Genomic DNA, 21,548 nt, shown 5'->3' on the forward strand with positions numbered 1-21,548 from the left:
TTGCTTTCAGACAAAAATTTTTAACGAACTTTACTTAATAGAATAATAGCAAACAGAAACGGTGTTTCCCAACTGTCTAATAGTTCTTTTTCATATTTAATTTATATTAAAGTAATTCGTGTAATTTTATATTCTTTACTAAATTTATTATTAAAATATTAAATTGCAAACCGCACTCACATATATAAATCCGTTGTCTCCAAAGAGGCGTCTCACGATAAAGATCTGTAAAAAAGTAGTATAACAATTGCTAATCTATTATTATCATAACTAACTACTTTCACTTACAAAGTAACCCTGTTAAATGGCATGTAATAACTCATAAGTGATCCAAGTGATACCTAGGATGACTATCTGTCAAAGCTGACCACAGAGAAGAGTCTATGGCGGTAAGAACTCACTCCTTGAATGGAAATCTCTCTCAAGTACCGCCTTTTTCTCAACACATCTTGGATAAATGCGAGAAAAATAATATCCAAACCTCCAACAAGGTAAGAGTGACGATGGATGATAGCTTAGCTAATAGAAACCTGTATTTAGCCACGTACAATGTAAGAACGTTATCGAGTGAAGGAAGTGTGCTTGCATTAGAGAATGAATTAGAAAATATCAAATGGGATATAATAGGACTTAGTGAAGTAAGACGAAAACAGCAAAACCAAATAATCCTAAAAAGTGGTAACTGTCTCTACTGGAGAGGGCTACCAAATGGTAGAATAGGAGGAGTAGGGTTTCTTATCAATAAGAGAATAGAAAGAAATATTATAGAAATAAGCGACATATCGGAACGTATATGCTATATAGTATTAAGAATCTCGAGCAGGTACACTTGTCAAATCTTCCAAGTGTACGCCCCCACATCTAGCCACCCAGACGAGGAAATAGAAGACTTCTACGAAAAAATACAGGACGCATACGATAATAGCCGTCACCACTTTAAAATAATCATGGGCGACTTTAACGCAAAAATAGGACAAAAGGCAAATACTGAAAGAGCAGTAGGCAATTTTGGTACCGGCCAAAGAAACGACAGAGGCGATCGCCTCATAGAATTCGCAGAACACAACAGGCTCTTTATCACTAATTCATTTTTCAGGAAAAACACCAACAATAAGTGGACTTGGGAGAGTCCTAAAGGAGACAGAAACGAGATCGATTTCATCCTAACAAATGCCCTGCACTCCGTTAAAGACGTTAGTGTTTTAAGTAAAGTAGATATAGGTAGCGATCACAGATTAGTCCGTGCCAAGATGGCCATTAATATAAATTGCGAACGTAGGAAATTAATAAAAGGATGCAGTAACTCTCCAGATTTCCCTCAACTAAGGTCTAGGAAAAAGGAATTCGAACTCGAACTTGGAAATCGATACGGGAAATTAAACCCAGAAGCAGACATCGAGGAATTGAACACTGTAATTAGTTCGGTTCTAACCTCAACAGGTAAGAAATTAGGTGGATTCAGGAAACAGATTAAATTAAGCAAAATTTCAGCGGAAACAAAAAACCTAATTAAGCATAAAAGGAATTTAGATAGGGATAATAATAAGCAAGAATACAATCTAGTAAATAAGGAAATTAAAAAGAGAATAGTCAGGGATGTCAGGGATTTTAACAGCAAGCTAATAGAAAATACCATTAAGAATAACCGTAGCCTGAAAAAGTGCAAACAGGATCTTTTCTTAGGCAAAAACCAAATGATCGCAATCAGATCAGAGAGCGGAGTAATAATTAGGAATAGAGAAGAAATCATAGACAGAGTTTACACGTTCTATGCAAAACTATACGAGAACGACAACGGCCAATTCCCCGCTCTGGAATCGACACACGGCCAAAGGGTTCCTGCAGTATTGCCTAGCGAAGTAGAGGCCGCGCTAAAAACTGCAAAGAACGGTAAATCCCCAGGGGAAGATAATATTCCCATTGACTTACTAAAATGTGGCGGCCCCCCCCTAATTAATATCTTAGCTAGGCTTTTCAGCAAATGCATCCAGAACCAAGCTATACCAGAAGGATGGAATAACGCAACTATCATTTTAATACACAAAAAAGGCGACAAAAGCGATATCAAGAACTACCGACCCATTAGTCTACTTTCAGCGGTCTACAAGCTCTTCACGAAGGTTATTACAGAAAGGCTGAAGAATATCCTCGACGAGAACCAACCTGTAGAGCAGGCAGGGTTTAGGGCAAATTTCAGCACAATGGACCACCTCCAAGTAGTTGGCGAACTAATCGAGCGCGCCAACGAATATCAACGGCCATTGTGCCTAGGCTTCGTCGATTATGAGAAAGCCTTCGATACAGTTAGTCATAATGCAGTACTTAACGCTCTAAAAACACAGGGAGTGCCGGAAACCTATGTGGGACTGTTAGCTGCAATATATAAGAATGCCACAGCTTCGGTTAAAATTTTTTCAGGTACAGATAGATTTAGCATAGGAAAAGGAGTAAGACAAGGAGATACAATCTCGCCCAAGTTATTCAATGCGGTGCTTGAGGGAGTTTTCAGGAAATTGGATTGGGATACAGCCGGAGTAAGCATCAATGGTCGCTTTTTGAGTCACCTTCGGTTCGCAGACGATATAGTTTTAGTAGCTCGTGATTCAGCTGACCTACTTATCAGACTAACACAGCTGGACAGGGAAAGTAGAAAAGTAGGATTAAAAATTAACGTAGATAAGACTAAACTAATGTTCAATAGTTATTGCATGCCTGATAGCATCCCCTTAGATGATAAACCAGTAGAAGTAGTAAATAATTATTTATATTTAGGTCAAATAATTGACATGTCTGGTAGTAAAAATGAAGAGATAAAGAGACGTATGAAATTAGGGTGGAGTGCATTTGGACGGATGAATGCTGTTTTTAAATCAAAAATGCCACTCTGCCTGAAGAAAAGGATCTTTGATCAATGCGTTTTGCCAGTGATGACGTATGGATGTGAAACTTGGACACTGAACGCCAAGATGCAAAATAAAATCCAATGCACTCAAAGAAGTATGGAACGCTGTATGCTTGGCATAACGAGGAAAGACAGGAAGCGGAACACGTGGGTGAGAAATATGACAAGGGTAGTGGACATAGTGGATAGAGTGAAGAGATTGAAATGGCAATGGGCGGGTCACGTAGCTAGGAGGATGGACGAAAGGTGGACAAAAGAAGTGCTTGAATGGTACCCGAGAGAAGGCAAAAGAGTAAAAGGAAGACCGCAAGGAAGATGGGTGAACGAAATTAGGAAAATGTGCGGAATGAGATGGATGAGTGTTGCGCAAAACAGAGACGAGTGGAAGCGTGTTGGAGAGGCCTTCATCCAGCAGTGGATGGCGAATGGCTGTAAATGATGATGATGATGATATATATATATATATATATATATATATATATATATATATATATATATATATATATATATATATATATATGTATATATATGTATATATATATATATATATATATATATATATATATATATATATATATATATATATGTATGTATATATATATGTGTATATATATATATGTATGTGTAGGTGTGTATGTATGTATATGTATATATGTGTATTTTTATATTTATGAATGTATGTATGTGTATTTGTGTATACGTGTAAGAATTTGTGTATATATGGATGGTGTACATATATGTTTATATAATTGTCTTTGGCCAGGAAGGTGCATTGGGTTTACCTGTTAGGCCTTCTTGGTGTAAATTAAATAAAAAATAAAATAAATAAAATGTACATAGAATTACATTTATAATACTAGCAAAATTTGCATGATATTTCGAGATTTGGAATATACTTCGTACATCTTTCAAAATGATCCTAAATATTTACGACTAAACATAAAACGGCACTCGAATTTCCCCAATGTACTAGTGTCATCTATGGTGAAATTTTCGTACTAATAGCATTGAAAGAATTTTGTGTCGATAGCACATTTTCAACGAACTGCCATATTATACATGTATGTATGTAATATAGAATTGCACAGACATAAAATAAATTCTTTATAAGCGTTAAGTACGCGTTTTATCCACCTAGACCTAGAGAGAGAGAAAGAGAGAGAGAGCAGCGCGCCTATACAGAATGATGCAGTAAACACGTTCCGTTTTTCTTTTATGCATTTCCACCCAGCTTCCTCGCCCCTGCCCGTCGCCTTCGCAGCTTTTATGCGAGCGAATATTCGCGGCAATGAAGAAAATAATATAGCGCATACAATGGTCGGTGTAAAACTGTGGGCCGGGTCGCAGCCGCCGCACATAAAATGCATCCGAGCGAACGTCGACGGATAACTTGACATCGAATTTATGACCAAACTCCCCCCTAACCTCCCTATCCCCTTTTAGATGTTGTATTCGTTTTATGCATTCATAAAAACCTCACATAAACGGACGTTAATTTCAAAGTTGGAAATAATCGCAGCTCGAATACAATCCACCACCTATGTACATATAATGTACGACAATAAATGGTATCCGTAGGCATGCTATGCACTTTCTGGTGCATATTTGTCGCGTCTCATTATCCATATCCAAAGATTACAAACTATATTCGGATTGATCTACTTCTGATAGGCACAAAATTTTCCGCGATTCATTAAAAAATGTACGATATACTTCTAATGTGCTTGGAAAATATAATAAAATCTGAATGTGACATATTCATATTTATTTATTTTTAAAAGAATTTTTTGCCACAGTGTCTTTGCAGTTGCCCAAAATGACACTATGGCCAAACATTTAAAAATAAAAAATTCATACAAATAAGAAAAAAATGAAACATAATAAACCTTTTTATATTGTAATGCAAAACAAATAAATAAAAAAAAGTAAAACAGATTTTAAAATTAAAAAAAGGAATAAAATTGGAAAGGTTAGTCGAATATGCTTTTATATGTATGTAGATATAGTCGAAATTTGCTATGACCTTGTTCTTTTTGGATTGAGATTCAACATCTTTCACTGTTTCTAAAAAATAAATCCGTAATTTACCGATTTGCCTACTCTAGCCGATTCTAGCCTTTTACAATTTCCTTCTATTCATTCCTAGATTATAAGCACATTTTTTAGTATGTAAATACGGGTCTACGTGACGAGACAGAATGTTAAATTACAGAAAACACAAATCTGCGCACGCACATTAATACGGGAGGAAAAGCCTGTCCCTCTTATTCCTCTATTCCTGTATCCTGCTCGCGCAAATTAAGTGAGTATGTACTGTTTACCATGCACGATTTTTTTTGATCTTTCGACTTAAGATCTTTCGATTTTCGATCTTTGCCTTCCGATATTTGCGTTTTCTGTAATTTAACATTCTGTCTCGTCACTGAGACCGGTAAATACATACATATGTACATGTATTTTTTCTATTTTAACATACATACATGCGTACGTACATACATATATCACCAATACTAATAACAAAATTTGAATTATTGTTGTTTCTGAATCGAATGTCATTACATCTCTGAATAGAATTTCAAACGACGCTCACTTGAGGTCTTGATTTACTAATAGAACGAAACATAACGATTGATTTTCATGAAATATATATTTATCTTATGATAATGGTGTCCACGATACACGTAATAAATAATTTCAAAAATATTTTACGTGTTATTAATTACAGCCGACAACAAAATAGGCTAAACTCACAATCTTTACAAAACATAAGCCCACTGTTTACGAATATGATTCAAAAAAATTTCTATTTGGTCAAAAATCTGATTGAACAAAAATAAAAATTATCATGTTTTAACTTAATCCGTGGAGGTTTTGTATTTCAGTGGTATGGCAATATTGTAAAAATGTATTTTTCAATATACATATGTACATGTTATTCCATATATTCTTACTTCAACAATTTTAAAGACCACGTGAATGAAATTTTCCGATTGTTTTTCAATTCAAAAAAATTGAGAGGATATAGTCTTTATTTGAGTATTTTTTTATTTCGTGCTTTTAACAGTTTATAAATGATTTCTAGTGAAAACAAGAGCTTCCACTCGTGTGAATGGCAAAATGTATAATATGGAAAGCGCCATATGGAGTTTCGTTATCGTTATAACTGCAATGATACACTTACATATACATATCAAATACTTTACACAATAGACAAATTTAAACGGTATATTCGCAATGAAATGGTTTGAATGAAACAAAGCTATTAATGAGAATAAACTCTATTTGGTTTTTTATGCCAATGCAAATTCTTTCGTGAGCATTAAACTCATAGTTAGCACTTAAACATATTTTGCTTGGAACAATAATAATATAAATATTTTTTTGGGAGATTTCTTCATTTATTTGTTTCATTATACATATGTATATTATAAAGCATCATCTGAGGTATCAAAATATGTATTTTTAAAAAACAAAATATCCAAAAAGGAACAGAAAATATAAGCATGTTACCTACATATGTATGTTTCAGATATTTGGTAAATACTCTAGGTATGCTATGTCTGGCTCCTTTTGGTTCCGAACTAGAAATTTTGAGACAAAATTAAAGTAGGATTAAAAATGTTTACTTTGAATGGAAATAAAACGTAGCAAAACGATGATTGAAACATTGATGCTAAAATTCAAAATGTGCATCTACATATGTAGAGATATAGAATGTATCAATCATTGGAAACATTTAATTTTGTAATTATTATGATTTTAAATATTAAACCAAGCTTTTTAAACTAGAACGCAAGGGCTTTCGAAGCAATTAATTTTAATAAAAACCACTTAATTCCACCTATTTTGAAATTCGTACCAAAGTGCGACGTGTAAAATGTATATTTTAGTTTATTTGATATTCTTGGAATTTAACTCGGATGGAACCTCGACCTTTTAATGAATATCGACATCTCGAATAAGGCTGCTGTCGACGTATTTTTTTCAAAACCACGTACACCTGCTCATCGGCGTAACGCGACTTACGAAACCTTAAAAGCTTCCAAAAATGTACTAAATTAGTTTTTTTTCTCGTATATAAATGCATTATAATCCGTGCTCGCCGGTTGCTGAACTCATGCTAATGACCTTTATTATTATGTCAAGATGCTTGAATCACCAATACACCGTTTATACACATATGTATACAAGTACATACACAATTACACACTTTTATATGTATCTATGTTCGCATGTGTATTTTTATGATGCTCTTTTTATCCATTTTTTGCATACACGTATATATTATATCTGTATGTCGCATAATATTACGCTGTCGTCAAGGGATTTCTATAAGATTCCAGATATCATTTTCTGATTATTATCAGACTCGAACACATTTTGATAGTCTGATCGTACAAACAATTGTGTATAACATTGAAAACCGCAAGCGTCCTGTGTGGTTTTAGTACATAAAAATTGCTTATTAGATTAACTGCCACGCAAATTTTAATCTATATTTTTTTAGTTAATTATGAATGTATACAATTATATGTACATTTGAAATAAAAATATTTATTTTAAATGAGTTTTCATTTCTTACATACATATATACATTTGTATGATTATTTTGTTTAAAATTAAAACTCGGAATTTTAGCATTTTTGAAATGAAACGAATGAAGTGAAGCATTTTGTACGTACATCATTCGCTTTTAGAGGTAGTTATATATGCGTACCTATTAAATTGAAGTTTCAAGCCGACTGACTACTTGTTGTGAATCATTTCATTTATGCTATTTCAGTTAATAAATTTGAATTAATTAATTATTACACAAGAAAAGTTGCCCACGTGTGTGAACATTTTAGTTAAAATTTTTCAAACATAGTAACTTATGTATGTATGTATATGAAAACGGATAATTTAAAGCAACTTGTTCATGTAGTTAGTACATACTTATCCGACCTATACATATGTACTTGTCTACATATTTATGTATGTACAAATATAGGTATTTTAGTATGAGTAGATATGCATCTATACGTGACACACTGATATTTTCGATAATGGCCAAACATTGTAACCTTTTAGTATCGGTCCGGGAAACTGATACATTGTAAGCGTGGAAAACTGGGGGAAAACTCTACGGGGGAGGTAACACGGACCACTTTACGAGTGCAATTTCACACCGAGGAATAATTTCACGTAGTCATTTCGAGAACGTTCGATTGAATTTAAATTGAGTACGACCTGATATTGGAGCAATTTGATATTATCACCTTTAAATTTTAATAATTTAAAAAATATTCAATTGTATCCACATTCAATACACATATGTATCTAGTACCTATCTAAAATATGATGTGTAAGTATATACATATGTATTTTAGATATACAACAATTGCGCTCAATCAATAATGCATTTTAAAAAAGATGAAACTACAGCTTAATTACTAATCAAATATTCATTGATTAAAAATCAAAACCATGCTGATTTACCTGCATAGAATAAAAACTAGTTGTTATTAAGTATTTATCAAAAAATACTATTTTTAATAATTCCAGATTAGATTGGACATAAATATTGGTTACGAATCGAGATCTTTTTCACGTGTTCGCATATATTGAGGTAACTATACCTTCTGTTTCGTTTAAGAAAGCCATAAACTGTAAAGTATGGCGGACCGATTCGAATGTAAAAATGCTCATAAAATATGTCGTAAAAAACTCATTTCGAGGAAACGGTTAAGCGAAAACTGCAATCCGAAACGTTTAAATTAGTCAAACCTTTTTTAATTAGACATTTCGAACTCGAACCTACATATGTATGTGTGTGTATAATCAACCTCATAGGTCGAAATTCGAAACGTTTTACTAAATATGTAGGTATCCAATTTGTAAATATATACCTACCTATTCAGTAAAACGTTTCGAATTTCGACCTGTCTAATATATGTACATACATACATATCTAATATTATCTATATATTATACATATACGAATAATACATACAATACATAATCACAGGGTAGCATAGCTTTTTCAATACTAACAGGACGAAACCATTCAAAAAATCGCTTTTAATATCTAAATACAAAAAAATATTTATCCAAGCCCTTTATTAGGCATCTATTATTATATTATTTAGTATCTAATATATAATTTCGAAAGCGACTTTATATGTAAGTTTGTATATTTGGTTAGGAGCTTCTGTGGCGACAATTCAATTGGTTGAATATTATATTTTTTCGATTCAAATAAATTTAATAAAAAAAACAAATGAATATTTACTATTAGATTCGCCATGTTTATGCTGTTTATATTACAAATGCTGAGCGAAGCCGGGTAAAACAACTAGTATAGTACCTATATATAAACAATTACAAAACTCATTTTTACCAACATAAAAAAATGGTCACGTTTCACACGTGCATTTTAAATAGGTATTAGATTTATTTTATGTTCGTCACGAATTATTTTTCGAAGAGGGTACCCTTTAGTTATAAATAAAGCATAAAAAATTTTATATTACATTCAGTAGAAGGTAATTTATGACCAAATAACTCGTAAAGTATACTTATTCGAACCTTAATCGACATTTGAATGCCGGCTTAAAACCAATCAATGGTAAATTCAAATTACGATTGCTAAAAAGTCCATATGGATATAATTTTTAAGAAGATATTTTCTGTTTTTTAATAATTTTGGACTATTTTCATATGTACATAAGTAGGCACTTACAAGACTGTACTTGAATGAAAGTCCCTATGAATTTTGAAGTTAATTATCTCAAATATGAATTAACTCCGAAAAGATAAAAAAAAAAAGAAAAAGTCTATTTACAAGCTTTTTATTGCACTTTGATTTTTTCCAAATACCTTAACACATTAAATGTGTTTACGAACTAAAAAAAATCAGTATTTATTTATTTGTTGGTATATAATACCTACTTATGTTACTAGAGGTTGTGATTTCTCGACTTTTTTTGATTCTCGAGATTCGACAATCTCATTTTCTCGATATTTTTTTTTTGTTTCTCGAGATTCTCGATAATTCACGAGTATAAGTTTTTTTTTTTAATTTAGTGAATCGATTTTTTAGCATATAAAATCGACAACATACAAAAATCAAACGATACAAAGACTATATATGTACATATATTATATTAAGTGTTTATAACATTATTAGACATGATGAAAGAAAGATATAGTGTACTATACAATATAACATTAAATTAAAAAAAAATTTATTATATAAAAAAAAATTATAAAAGAAGGTATTAAAGAAAAAAAAGAAAAATATACAATAATAAATAAAAATAATATGTAACAAAGAATTTTATAAAATTCCTAGTGTTGCTACCCGGCTTTGCCCGTGTTTTTGTGACCAAAAGATAAAATACTGATCAAAAAATAAAATTACTGGAGATACCGGATAAATAACAAAAATACTGACCATCCATGCATATTATAATACTGACCATAAATTAATTAATATCTAAGAAACAAATACATAAATAATAAATCAAACATCTTTGTTTTATGTGTGTTACGGTGGGGTCGTATTGTCAGTGAAAATATATTTTCACTGGCGTTTTAGTGAAATCATAACCGTATACTTTCTCACTTGTACCTATGTGTATGTGACTTAAATATGGTGCGATTTCGCTGTAACATGTGCATATAAACATAGATATATATATATGATGACCGAATAATAACTTAACGGACAAATAATTAAATTAGAAGAGGCTTGTAAATACTGACCATCTATACATATTTAAATTACACAAAATTATTCACGAGTTAACAAGTATATAAATCAGTCAGTTTATTAAACAAAAACATGCAGTGATAAATTTAAAATATTCTCGAAAAATGAGAATCAAAATTTCTCGAGATTTCTCGATCACAACCTCTATAGTTATGTATAAACATACATATATATTATTTGATTCAAATTGAAAGGATCAACAATTATCAATAACGATAATTTAGCAAAACAATATTTCTTCCTTGTCGCTTTCTTCATGAGTCGTAAGTTTACTTGCAATAATAATAAGGTCGTTCTCCATTGTCTTCCGTAATTAAAACAATTAAAAGGATATTAAATTAAAACCAAAGTCTTATGTATTTGGAATGGGTCAAAGTCATTATTGCGCCAGTATTATAAAAATATGCCCTTTATTGAGGCTTACTAGGCTCCACGCTAGAACCAGCCCTGAATACAAACAAATCTATAGAATCTGCATATTTCTTTATCTGCATTAAAACCAATCAACCCAAAGGTACATTTAATATTTTTAATAATTTTGTCCTACCTAATGAATCCCCAAATGAGCTTAATTTTTTATCGGAATCTTATTAGAATCAATGTTCTATGTCAGTGGTTCTCGGGCGAAATTTTACCGTGGCCGCACAGGTGATAATAGTGGTCCCATGGAAATGTCTGGTGCCGCACCAAATTTAATCAAATAAATTAAAGTTACAAAAAAAGTGGATCAATTTATTCATAAAATAAAATAAATTTTAAAATTTTGGTATCTATTTATTTAATAATAATGCAAATGGAAATTGCTCAATACTCCTTTCTTCCAATCCAAGCCGCATTGCTGCTTCTAAGTTTGCGTCTGTCAACTGGTTTCTAAATTTGTTTTTAATAAAGTGCATTACACTGAATGATCTTTCGCAATATACGGTAGTGGGAAAAATAGACAATATTAATAAAGCAATTGTTGCCAAATCTTTATATTGGTTTCTTTCATTGTCGACGTATATTTCCAACCAAAATTTTTGAACCGAAATATTATTAAAATGGTTATTAAGTACTTGATCATGACTAATTTCTAATAATGCATATTTTACGTTAGTCCGCTTAATTAATCTCAATACTGAAAATGATTTTAATCTATTTTGTAGTACTATGAAATTTTCATTTGTCATCATAATAAAAGGGGAAGATACAAAAGAAACAGTTTTAAACAAATTCAATTCTTCAAACCTTTTATCAATTTCCAGATTCAGAGACTTAAGAAACTCTGTTATTATAAGTTTTAACTTTAATTTTGAAGTTGTGTCTGTCATCTTATCTATCAAATCACTAACAGAAGATAAAATTAAAAAATTGCTATTTTCAACTTCTGTCACAAGGCTTTTCGCTATATTTTTTAGTTTGTCAATGATGAGCATGGTTTCTATTATTGTTAAGTTACTTTTTTGTAGTTTTTAAAATATTGTTGCGTAGGGGTGGGTGGAGGATCCAAGTAAAAGGCCAACAGTCGTCTCACAGCATTTATTGATGATTAAGGAGATACACGCATTGCCAGTGCTAAGTCCAGAAATTACATGATATCGCCTACGTACCGCCTTATAAGGGGTAGATCTCTCAGGACGTCTAATCTGTTTACCTACTGTATAGTCACGTATTCGGATATGTATTCCCACGGTATGAGAAGTGCAATCATTGTTTCATGCACTTAGCTTGTCGCTAATCCTTAAAACCACTTACCCCGGTCACACGGTCTCTCAGGACGCTACCCGGTCTAATCCGATCGCAATTACTCGGCGGCTCTGTTTAGTATACGTTACAATATATTTAATTTTTTTTAAATATTAGTATTATTTACTTCAAGTCGCTGGTGGCCGCAGTAAAATCCACTAGTGGCCGCACTTGAGAACCACTGTTCTATGTACATATGTATACTAAATACGTTTTCCTTTTGAAATATCAAGTACTATCTTGTATTAAAATAATTTAAAACCAAGAATTTCTACATTTGCAAATCAATACAGGCCCAATATTTAATACTAAATAGAATGAATTAAACTAATTTTGTGAAGGTAGTAGATACTCACTTGCATACTACTTTTATTACTTTTATTAATTTTATCCTTGGATTAAAATCATTTTATCAAAGCTTTGCGTCAAGAGAACGCGATATCCGCGAGGTCTGAATCCGCCTCGACCAATGAGAGTACAGCAACACGCCCTCGCGTTCCTATTGGTCGACGGTGCCTTTACTTTCATTCGGCTCCATACTACATACCTTTCAACACACCTGCCTAACGAAATCGCACGTTCGATTATACCATTGCCGATGTCATTGTTGATATTCGATGTCGTAATTTCGCTGTAATTAAAGTTACGTCACACATCTGTAATCTTAAGCACGCCTCTGGCGATTGTATGCATAGAAATTAAGTGTGGGGGTGGAGCTTATCTCAGGGATGAACCAATGACGTCTCACTATTTATTACTGTTTTGAAATTACATGTTGTCATAATGATTTATTTCAGACATTTATATACTTTGCTGGCGCCCACCGGTTTGGCTAAAGGCTATAAACAAATAAAATCAATTGCTTATGCGAAACACTAATAGATATTTTATGTTCGTATACGTATTTTGTTAATTTCATTAAAAACCAAACTGTCGGTAAAAGTGAGGACACTCGACAGGAAAAGCGGGGCTAGATGTTGGTTGTCTTAATGCCGGTGCCAGACATGAGTTCAAAGAAGTGATCACTTCTTTGCTCACACATTTGGTCACATATTGTTGTATGTGTGTCCAGATATGTGTTCAAAGATTTGATCAACTAGGCTCGCGCAACTGGGCTTCGTGCAGTGTGGCAGGCACACAAAAATTTAGACTTTTATCCCTTTGATGTGCGCTAAAAAACCGACACGGAACGGCAAATCGCACTTAAGTGATCAAATATGTGACAATAGTATCAAATTACCGTGCTACACATGTGAACACTTATTTGATCACATCTTTGAACACATTTCTGGCGCCCGCATAATGGCAACCAACATCTAGCCCCGCTTTTCCTGTCGAGCGTTCTCACTTTTACCAAACTGTCTGTATATAAATCGACTTTAACTTTTGGTAATTTCGGTACAGGGGACGATTTGGTAAAAGTCGGAATTCTCGATAGGGCAGACCCTCTAGGCTCGGAAGCGAGGCTCGGTCGACTGGCTCCTTCCTGTCATTGGTTGCTCTTAGCGAGTACTCTAGTATTGCCGTGCCCTGAATCAACTCGACTTTTACCTGTTGAAATACTCCGACATATACTTCCTGGTTCGCATATAATTTCGGACGGTTGGGCAGCGTACGGAAATATTCCGAATTCCGGTAAAACGTGGTTCACCAGGATAATTTTGTGAATCCGAATGATAGTGAAATACATACGCAAAATGTGGAAAATATGTGGATGCGTGTGAAAAGAAAGATGAAGCGTCAATTTGGCACAACGCGTGCCCGTTTTGATTCATATTTAGATGAATTTGTATTGAACCACAAACGAATGCGTGTATATTCCATTTGCAATATGTGGAATATTTCCGTACGCTGCCCAACTGTATGAAATTATATGCGAACCAGGCAGTATATGTCGGAGTATTTCATCAGGTAAAAGTCGAATTAATTCAGGGCACGGCAATACTAGAGTACTCGCAAAGAACAACCAATGACAGGAAGGAGCGGGTCGACCGAGCCTCGCTTCCGAGCCTAGAGGGTCCTCCCTGTCGAGAATTCCGACTTTTACCCTTTTTTACTAACCTGTTCTTAGTTCAGAATTGTTTTTGTCGTCTGACGAAGTTTGGGTTCTTGTCCGATCGTTTTCAAACTTTGCCATTTTGCTCGGTTTTGTCATCAATATAAGTGAAAATAACGTCGACCATTACCATGGCGAAAAATAATCATAATAGACACGTTTGAAAATACTGCATCTTCATTCACGGTGACGTCTATCGTCCACACTGTCCCATTTGTCCACACTGTTCTGATCGTGTTTTTCCCTTTTCGCCCCCCCCCCCCTCTCGCTATGGCAGATTGAGCACTTTTTTATATATTGTCTTAATGTATGCGTATCATCATCGTTATCATCATTTTCACTCGTTCGTCGTCGTAGATTGTCGACTGGTTGATTAATTTTTTATTTATTTATCTAATCTTTTTGTTACAGGACCGATTGAAGTTTCATTGGATAGTTGCCACAAACTTTTGGAAAAGTTTAACTACCCGTGGGAAATGATTCCACTTATATACACCATACTGAAAGATGCACACTACGATTTAGATGAAGCGTCGCGAAGAATCGAAGAAGGTAAGTGTACGATGATTTAAATAACTATATAAACGTCTACGTAGAGACGTTCTTTATAAAAAGTTACTTTTACCACGGTTGGTTCATAATAGGTACATCGATAGCATTGCCAACTTAATTTATGTCGGGTAGTTAACTATACATATCTCTAAAATCAAATTCATTTTATTCTATTCCGATTGTAGACAAAGATACATATTTTGTATATGGTTTGTAGCTACATATATCCAAATATCTATTAATTTTTTGTTTCATCGAGGACAGCTACCTTTCTTTTGAATTTTACACACTTACAACTGATTATATACATACATATGTATCTGCTTATTTATAAATATGTTTGTTAGTTCATAATTCATACATATTTTATATCAATGAATTCTACTACCGCGTCATTTGCAGGTAGTAATCATTCCATTTATGATATTAAAAATTGCATCGTTTTAAAAAGCGTAAAGAAATATATTTGCTAGCGAATAAAATTATGTGTGTATTACTTACATTTTTACACTATTTTTGTGTATACTTATCTATTCTATACATTATTCGTACAACAAAAATTTTCTGTAATATTATATTATACATATGTAGATACTGACTTATATTTATTTGTTTGTTTCGCGCGACATTTATATAAATATGTTTTACTGAAGAATTTAAAAAATATATATATATAAACATATATAGTATAAAACTAATGGATATGTGGCTTTTTGCATTTTCAGCTTCATTAACATACATATACATATTTACATAAATATTTTTTACAGTTTACAGGTTTGTTTCTAAATACCTATATTAAAAATTAAACAGAAAATACTTAAAATAAATTATCATTTTTTACAATAACCATATGTTTATCAACAAGTGTAGTCAATTTTAATGATAATTTCTTTATTGAAATCAGATAAAAATAAAATCAGAATACTTATATGTATGTATGCAAGTAAGTATGTACATATATTTATATATGTATGTAGATACGTTCTAGAACATTTCCAGGCATACATATATGAATATAAGTTTACATATGTGCTTATATCATATGCTACTGGAAGCAAAAATAAGTAATATATTCATATAAATTGTATTATTATCAAATTGTAAATAAGTACGTTTATTAAAACAAGTTTTCTGATTAATTTTAAATTTTTATGAAGACATTCAGACTACGGCCAGTATTTTGTTAAACTATATGATGGAAACAATAAAAAAATTGTATTAGCGTTGTATATATTTATTTATTTTAAATATGTATGTATACAACGTTAGGTCTTTATGTACATTAGGGCGAAATCAGACAGCGGTGAATGTGGGACGTGGTTTTTTTTAGATAGTTTTAAACATATAGAAAAAAATGTGGCGTTCATGGGATAGTCCTTTCAAAATAATACATTCGACCTATTTCGTTGAAATTGTATGGTAGTATCTATCCTTGCTTGACAGTGATTTATACCAAAACGACCTAATAGGTTTTTGAGCTCTTTTTCCTATTATGCTTTAGATTAACATTAGAATAATATAATACTGTGATTACTAACCAAATTAAATTAAATTGTAAAATAGAAAATGATCAGTAGATCAGTAGCTATTAAAATAGATATAAGATGTATTGTGAACATAATTTCGTAATAATAAAAAGCATTTAAAAATCAAAATACCAAAACGTAATAATAAAAAGCAGTCGAATTTTAGTTATGAAAGGACTATCCCATGTACGCATCCAATGAACGCCACATTTTTCTATATGTTTAAAACTATCTAAAAAAAAACCACGTCCCACATTCCCCGCTGTCCGATTTCGCCCTTATTATCGTTATATGCTTTCAGGAAAATGGATCATCAATGAATATGCGCGAATAAACAACCTCAACATGTATGATGGCATAGAGCTGCGTCACTCGACTCGCCAGTATGGATAATATAAAAAATATGAAATTCAAATCAGTATAATAAATCAAGTGATTTGCGTTTTTTGCTCATTGAACAGAAAAAATATTGTGTCATACTAACAACAAATTTTCAAGTGCTTTTGCTTATTGCGCTCTATTCGTGAAATCAATATGAAAGAAAGTTCACTTTAGGATTGCTATAAAACACAGGCTCCCAACCTTTTCGGGTGGCGACCTCTTTTTACAAGCCTATTCTATGTTCCACTTCGATATCGATTCAGTATCTATTCCTACAGTCTTCCGATCGTTTTGATACTTTTATGAAAGCCAAGTGACTCATAACTCCAAAACATTTTTGATGCATGGAAAATATATGAAATATTATTTAAATGTGGATTAAAAATTAAAATTAAACAACATAGTATACATAAATCTACTCAATTTATTTTTGTTTTATTGGTTTAGTTGGTGACTCCACAGAAAACCTTTCGCGACACCATTTTGGATCGCAGCCCATAGGTTGGGAACCCGTACTGTAAACTAATCACAATATTACTATATTTTAATACAATTATTAATAACGTGTTTTGTTAAGTACGAGTGTGTATTTATACTTTTATTATTGATTTCGCGATATTCGTTTGCAGCTTTTTTTTTATTTATTTGTATTTTATTAAATACGCATGCCTAGTTTAAATAATTTAATTTATTTATATAATACATATAAACGCTGATTTTGAAAATTGGTAACAATAAATGAACTGAAAATGTAATATAACAAAATATTAATGAAAAAAGAACCGTTTCAAAATCAGCCAAATTGCCTGCGATTTAAATACATACATATATTTATATTTTACACTTGCACTATTTGTGTTGTAGTTCATTACATTTATGTACATTTACTAATATCTTATCATTCTTACACACCTATGGATACCTTTATTATTCATATATCACCTTTGAAGTATACTTACATATCTACATCATCATTTTAATACGTCGATTGGTACAAATTAATGAAAAATAACACTTTCAAAACAAAACATATTATAACGATTTATTTTGGGTAAGCCGTATACATACCTACATATAAAATAAAACGATTTTATTCATATGTAGTATATATGTATGTAGATGACATTTTTCTCAACGGTAACAAGTATACGCGTATTAGATCGAAAACCAAAATTTTGGATTTTCCGTTAGAGTATTTGTTTTTGTAAAAGTTGCATCTCATAAATTTATATATATGTATATATATATATATATATATATATATATATATATATATATATATATATATATATATATATATATATATATATATATATTTGTGTGTGTGTGTGTATTTTAAACCTATGCTTAAAACATACCAACAACCATATTTATTACATTTTAAATAAGTCGATTATGATAAGTTTTGATTGATAAAATAATGATAATTAAAATAACCGCTTTGCATTAGGGATTCATAGAACTACAGGTCATACCCGTACGAGATATATCTATCACTTCTGTAAATATGTACATATATATATATATACATATGTACATTTATATTTGTGGCTGAAACGGTTTATAAGGAAAATCATAATTTCGTAATATCATATTAAAAAATACTAATTTTACAAAATGTATAGATATACTGTATGTATATGATATACTTATACATATATAAAATGTATATAATGTAAAATGTATATATGTAAACTCGCCAAAGAAAACTTGAGCCTTATATAGAAAATTACATCTTAGTTTCTAGTTTTTCTGCTTACGAAATTTTAAACTGCTTAATATCCTAATATTATTCCTAATTGTTTTCTCAATAATATTTTTAAACCTAAAATTTAAAGAATAATTTCAATATATCCTAATTCAATCCTTTTCTTTGAAAATGTAGATGAAACATTTTTTTCTATTTTTAATTTAACTCTTAATTTATTACGGCATTATGTCTTATTTTCTATGCTTTTTTTTCGTGGTCACCTAATACTTTTCATACCAACATAATGTTTAAAAGTAAATAATGCTTTTATTGCACGTAGACACAAATATGTATGTATAAATGCAAATCGGGGCTATTTTATTTTCACGTAGTGCTTTAATTTTTCTCTGTTTATTTTCTAGTTCAGATGTAAGCTCGAGTTCATATAGCAATTGTAGTGAAGGTATGATTTTAAATAGTGCGATTTAATAATGTAGTAATATTATTGTATTGTATATATGTAGTATTTAACGGTGGAGTATTAACACGATAGATTTTGCTGAACTCCTCCGTCTCCACGAAGAGATCTCAAGCTGAAGATTGTTATATTAAATGAATTAAATCCAGATTAAATGAAATGAATTAAATTATTAAAATAAATAAATAATTTCTTGCACATCAATCGATAAAACTAATTACTTTAACGGTACCTTGATTCAATTTTTCTGATTATCAAACGAAACGCGATATCTTTACTATTTTAAACCTTTAAGTATTAATTTATAATACACAAAGCAATCACAATCCTTTACATTGCAATAGTGTATTCCAAACTTTTTCCATGGGGCAATTTTACGATAGTCTTTTGGGTTGATTTACACGTGAAACTTTTGCGAAAGGCTTGTTATTAAAACGGAGAAAATCGAGCCCCTTTTTATCAAATTTGAATATTTGATCTTCCCTTTGCATTATATAATTTGAATTTACATAAACATTAAAGGTATATTTGTGTAATTTTTTAGTGTTAACATTTTTTGTAATCCTTGATAAAGTAATATGGTAATCGAAAGTTCCAAGGAATATTGATTGGAAAACACTACATTTTTTCAATATTAAACTAAAGTGGCTAGATTTTTTTCTGTGAATTGATTTAATATTTTATTTATTCCGTTTTGCTTCACCTTCTTAACCGCTTTTTATTAGATTAAAAATATCAATTTTTAGAAAAAAAATTGTTGACTTTAGATTAATATATGCATTAACTTTAATTTTTAATTTTTACTTTATTTTTATTAGAGCATATCAAATACATTTGATATTTTTATTGGTCCCATAGATTAAGGATCAGCGGGGCGTACTAAAACGCTCCAAACTTGTATGAAATGTTCCGAGAGAATATACGATAAAAGAACATTTGTGCAAAGAGACTGCAAGATATAACAAGATATAACAAAAATTTCGATTTATAAAAAAAAACCAGTGCGATAAAAATAGAAATTTTCTTTTTTAAGATACATACATACTGCAATGTACATATAATAAAAAAAAACGTTAGTCACAAATTTTAAAAATTTTATTCAAAATATTTCATAATACTCATCGATTATTTGAATTCTATCCAGGTTTCAACTAAAGCAAGAAAACTGTTGAGTGCGTTGAAAAAATGAGTGTTCTAAACATTCTGTTTTAAAACAAATGTGTTCGAAATATCGCACATATTATCTATGTTTTATTTATTTATTTATCAACGATCTATAATAATACTTGAGAGGAAAACATTATCCTACTATCATTTAATAATACTTATTTTTGTTCCCGAGTGTTTGATAGAAGTTGGATAAAAATGACATTTGAATTGGATATCCAAAACATTTAATAATAATAATAATAATAATAATAATAATAATACTCTTATAAAAGAATTGGTTGTGCTACGTATAGTTAAAAACAAAGTATTTATTTCAAAACTAAATATTCCGTCGTTTGGTAGTAGTGTACAGTGTTAAAAGTTAACTAATTTATTTTAAATATAACTTCAAATGAGATTATTGTTGTGTAGTGACTTAGAAAACATCTAAAAGAAATATATATATATATATATATATATATATATAGATAGATACCTACGTTTACATTTGATGTCTGCTGTGTGACTTCATGTTCTGATGACTTCCGCAACCCGAAGTACCCTGACCCCTACTAGACTTATTCGGTAAGTATTACATATTTTAATTAAAGCAATATTTAATCATGCGAAATTGTGCGATATCATCTTTCGTGTTTATTTACACCAAAAAAATATATAAATCTATGTCATTACATACATTATTTTTAACTTTTTGATTTTTACCATCTATCTTAACCGCGCGTACAAGTAATTTTATTACATATATTGGAAATGTGTAGTATACACGTTTTAGGAATTCAAAGGATCAGTTTAGTAATTTGAGGTGAACTAAGCGTTCGTTTTTAACGATCCCAGCACATGGGAAAAAGAGAGAGGAAGGGGACGATCGTCGTTTCCGATCCGCCGCCATGTTATACATAATGGTTTGACGACCTCTAATGATGGCTGTCGCTTTTACCATCAAACACACACACACCCATACATAAAATATATACACATGCAAAATATAGGTTCGCCAATCGGTTTATGTTTGTGTTTTATAATATGCAATTACGGATTGTAAAAATGAAAATTGAAAACTGCCGCCACACAAACGCGACGGTAGTAAAAAATGCTTTTATCTTAGTCTGAACCGCGACTCAAATTGCCTCTACCGACTATCTGGATATTTACATGCGAAAATCAAAATGAAAAATAGCTACATTCGCAATGTCGACACTTTAATGGATAATTGCCAAGTGAATAGCACTCATCAACGTTTTATTTTTTTTTAATTCAGTGTGAATTTTAAGACACCCTGTGAAATTGGCCTTGCTATAGTAACTAGTAATTA

The 21,548-nt window shown here is 31.3% G+C and overlaps 1 protein-coding gene across 5 annotated transcripts in view; it reads left to right on the top strand.

Annotated features, from left to right (window-relative positions):
- Positions 1-20,338, top strand: part of dsx (transcription factor doublesex) — a 55,183-nt gene extending 34,845 nt beyond the window's left edge. Inside the window, exons 2-5 of one of the 5 annotated variants that reach the window (XR_013260533.1) lie at positions 14,848-14,988; positions 16,819-16,949; positions 19,011-19,051; positions 19,925-19,964. Coding sequence is in view for 3 of the 5 variants with exons in the window: in XM_077429846.1 (XP_077285972.1) it covers positions 14,848-14,988; positions 16,819-16,900; positions 19,011-19,051; positions 20,211-20,221 (275 nt within the window). In the remaining 2 variants the exon portion in view is untranslated. Of the gene's footprint in view, positions 1-14,847; positions 14,989-16,818; positions 16,950-19,010; positions 19,052-19,141; positions 19,179-19,924; positions 20,122-20,210 lie in introns of those variants that run through there. The other 4 variants (XR_013260532.1, XM_077429846.1, XM_077429847.1 and 1 more) reach the window with 4 other exon arrangements.
- The last annotated feature ends 1,210 nt before the right edge of the window (positions 20,339-21,548 follow it).

This window comes from Arctopsyche grandis, chromosome 4 (genome assembly GCF_051622035.1).
Source record: "Arctopsyche grandis isolate Sample6627 chromosome 4, ASM5162203v2, whole genome shotgun sequence".
NCBI lineage: Eukaryota > Metazoa > Arthropoda > Insecta > Trichoptera > Hydropsychidae > Arctopsyche > Arctopsyche grandis.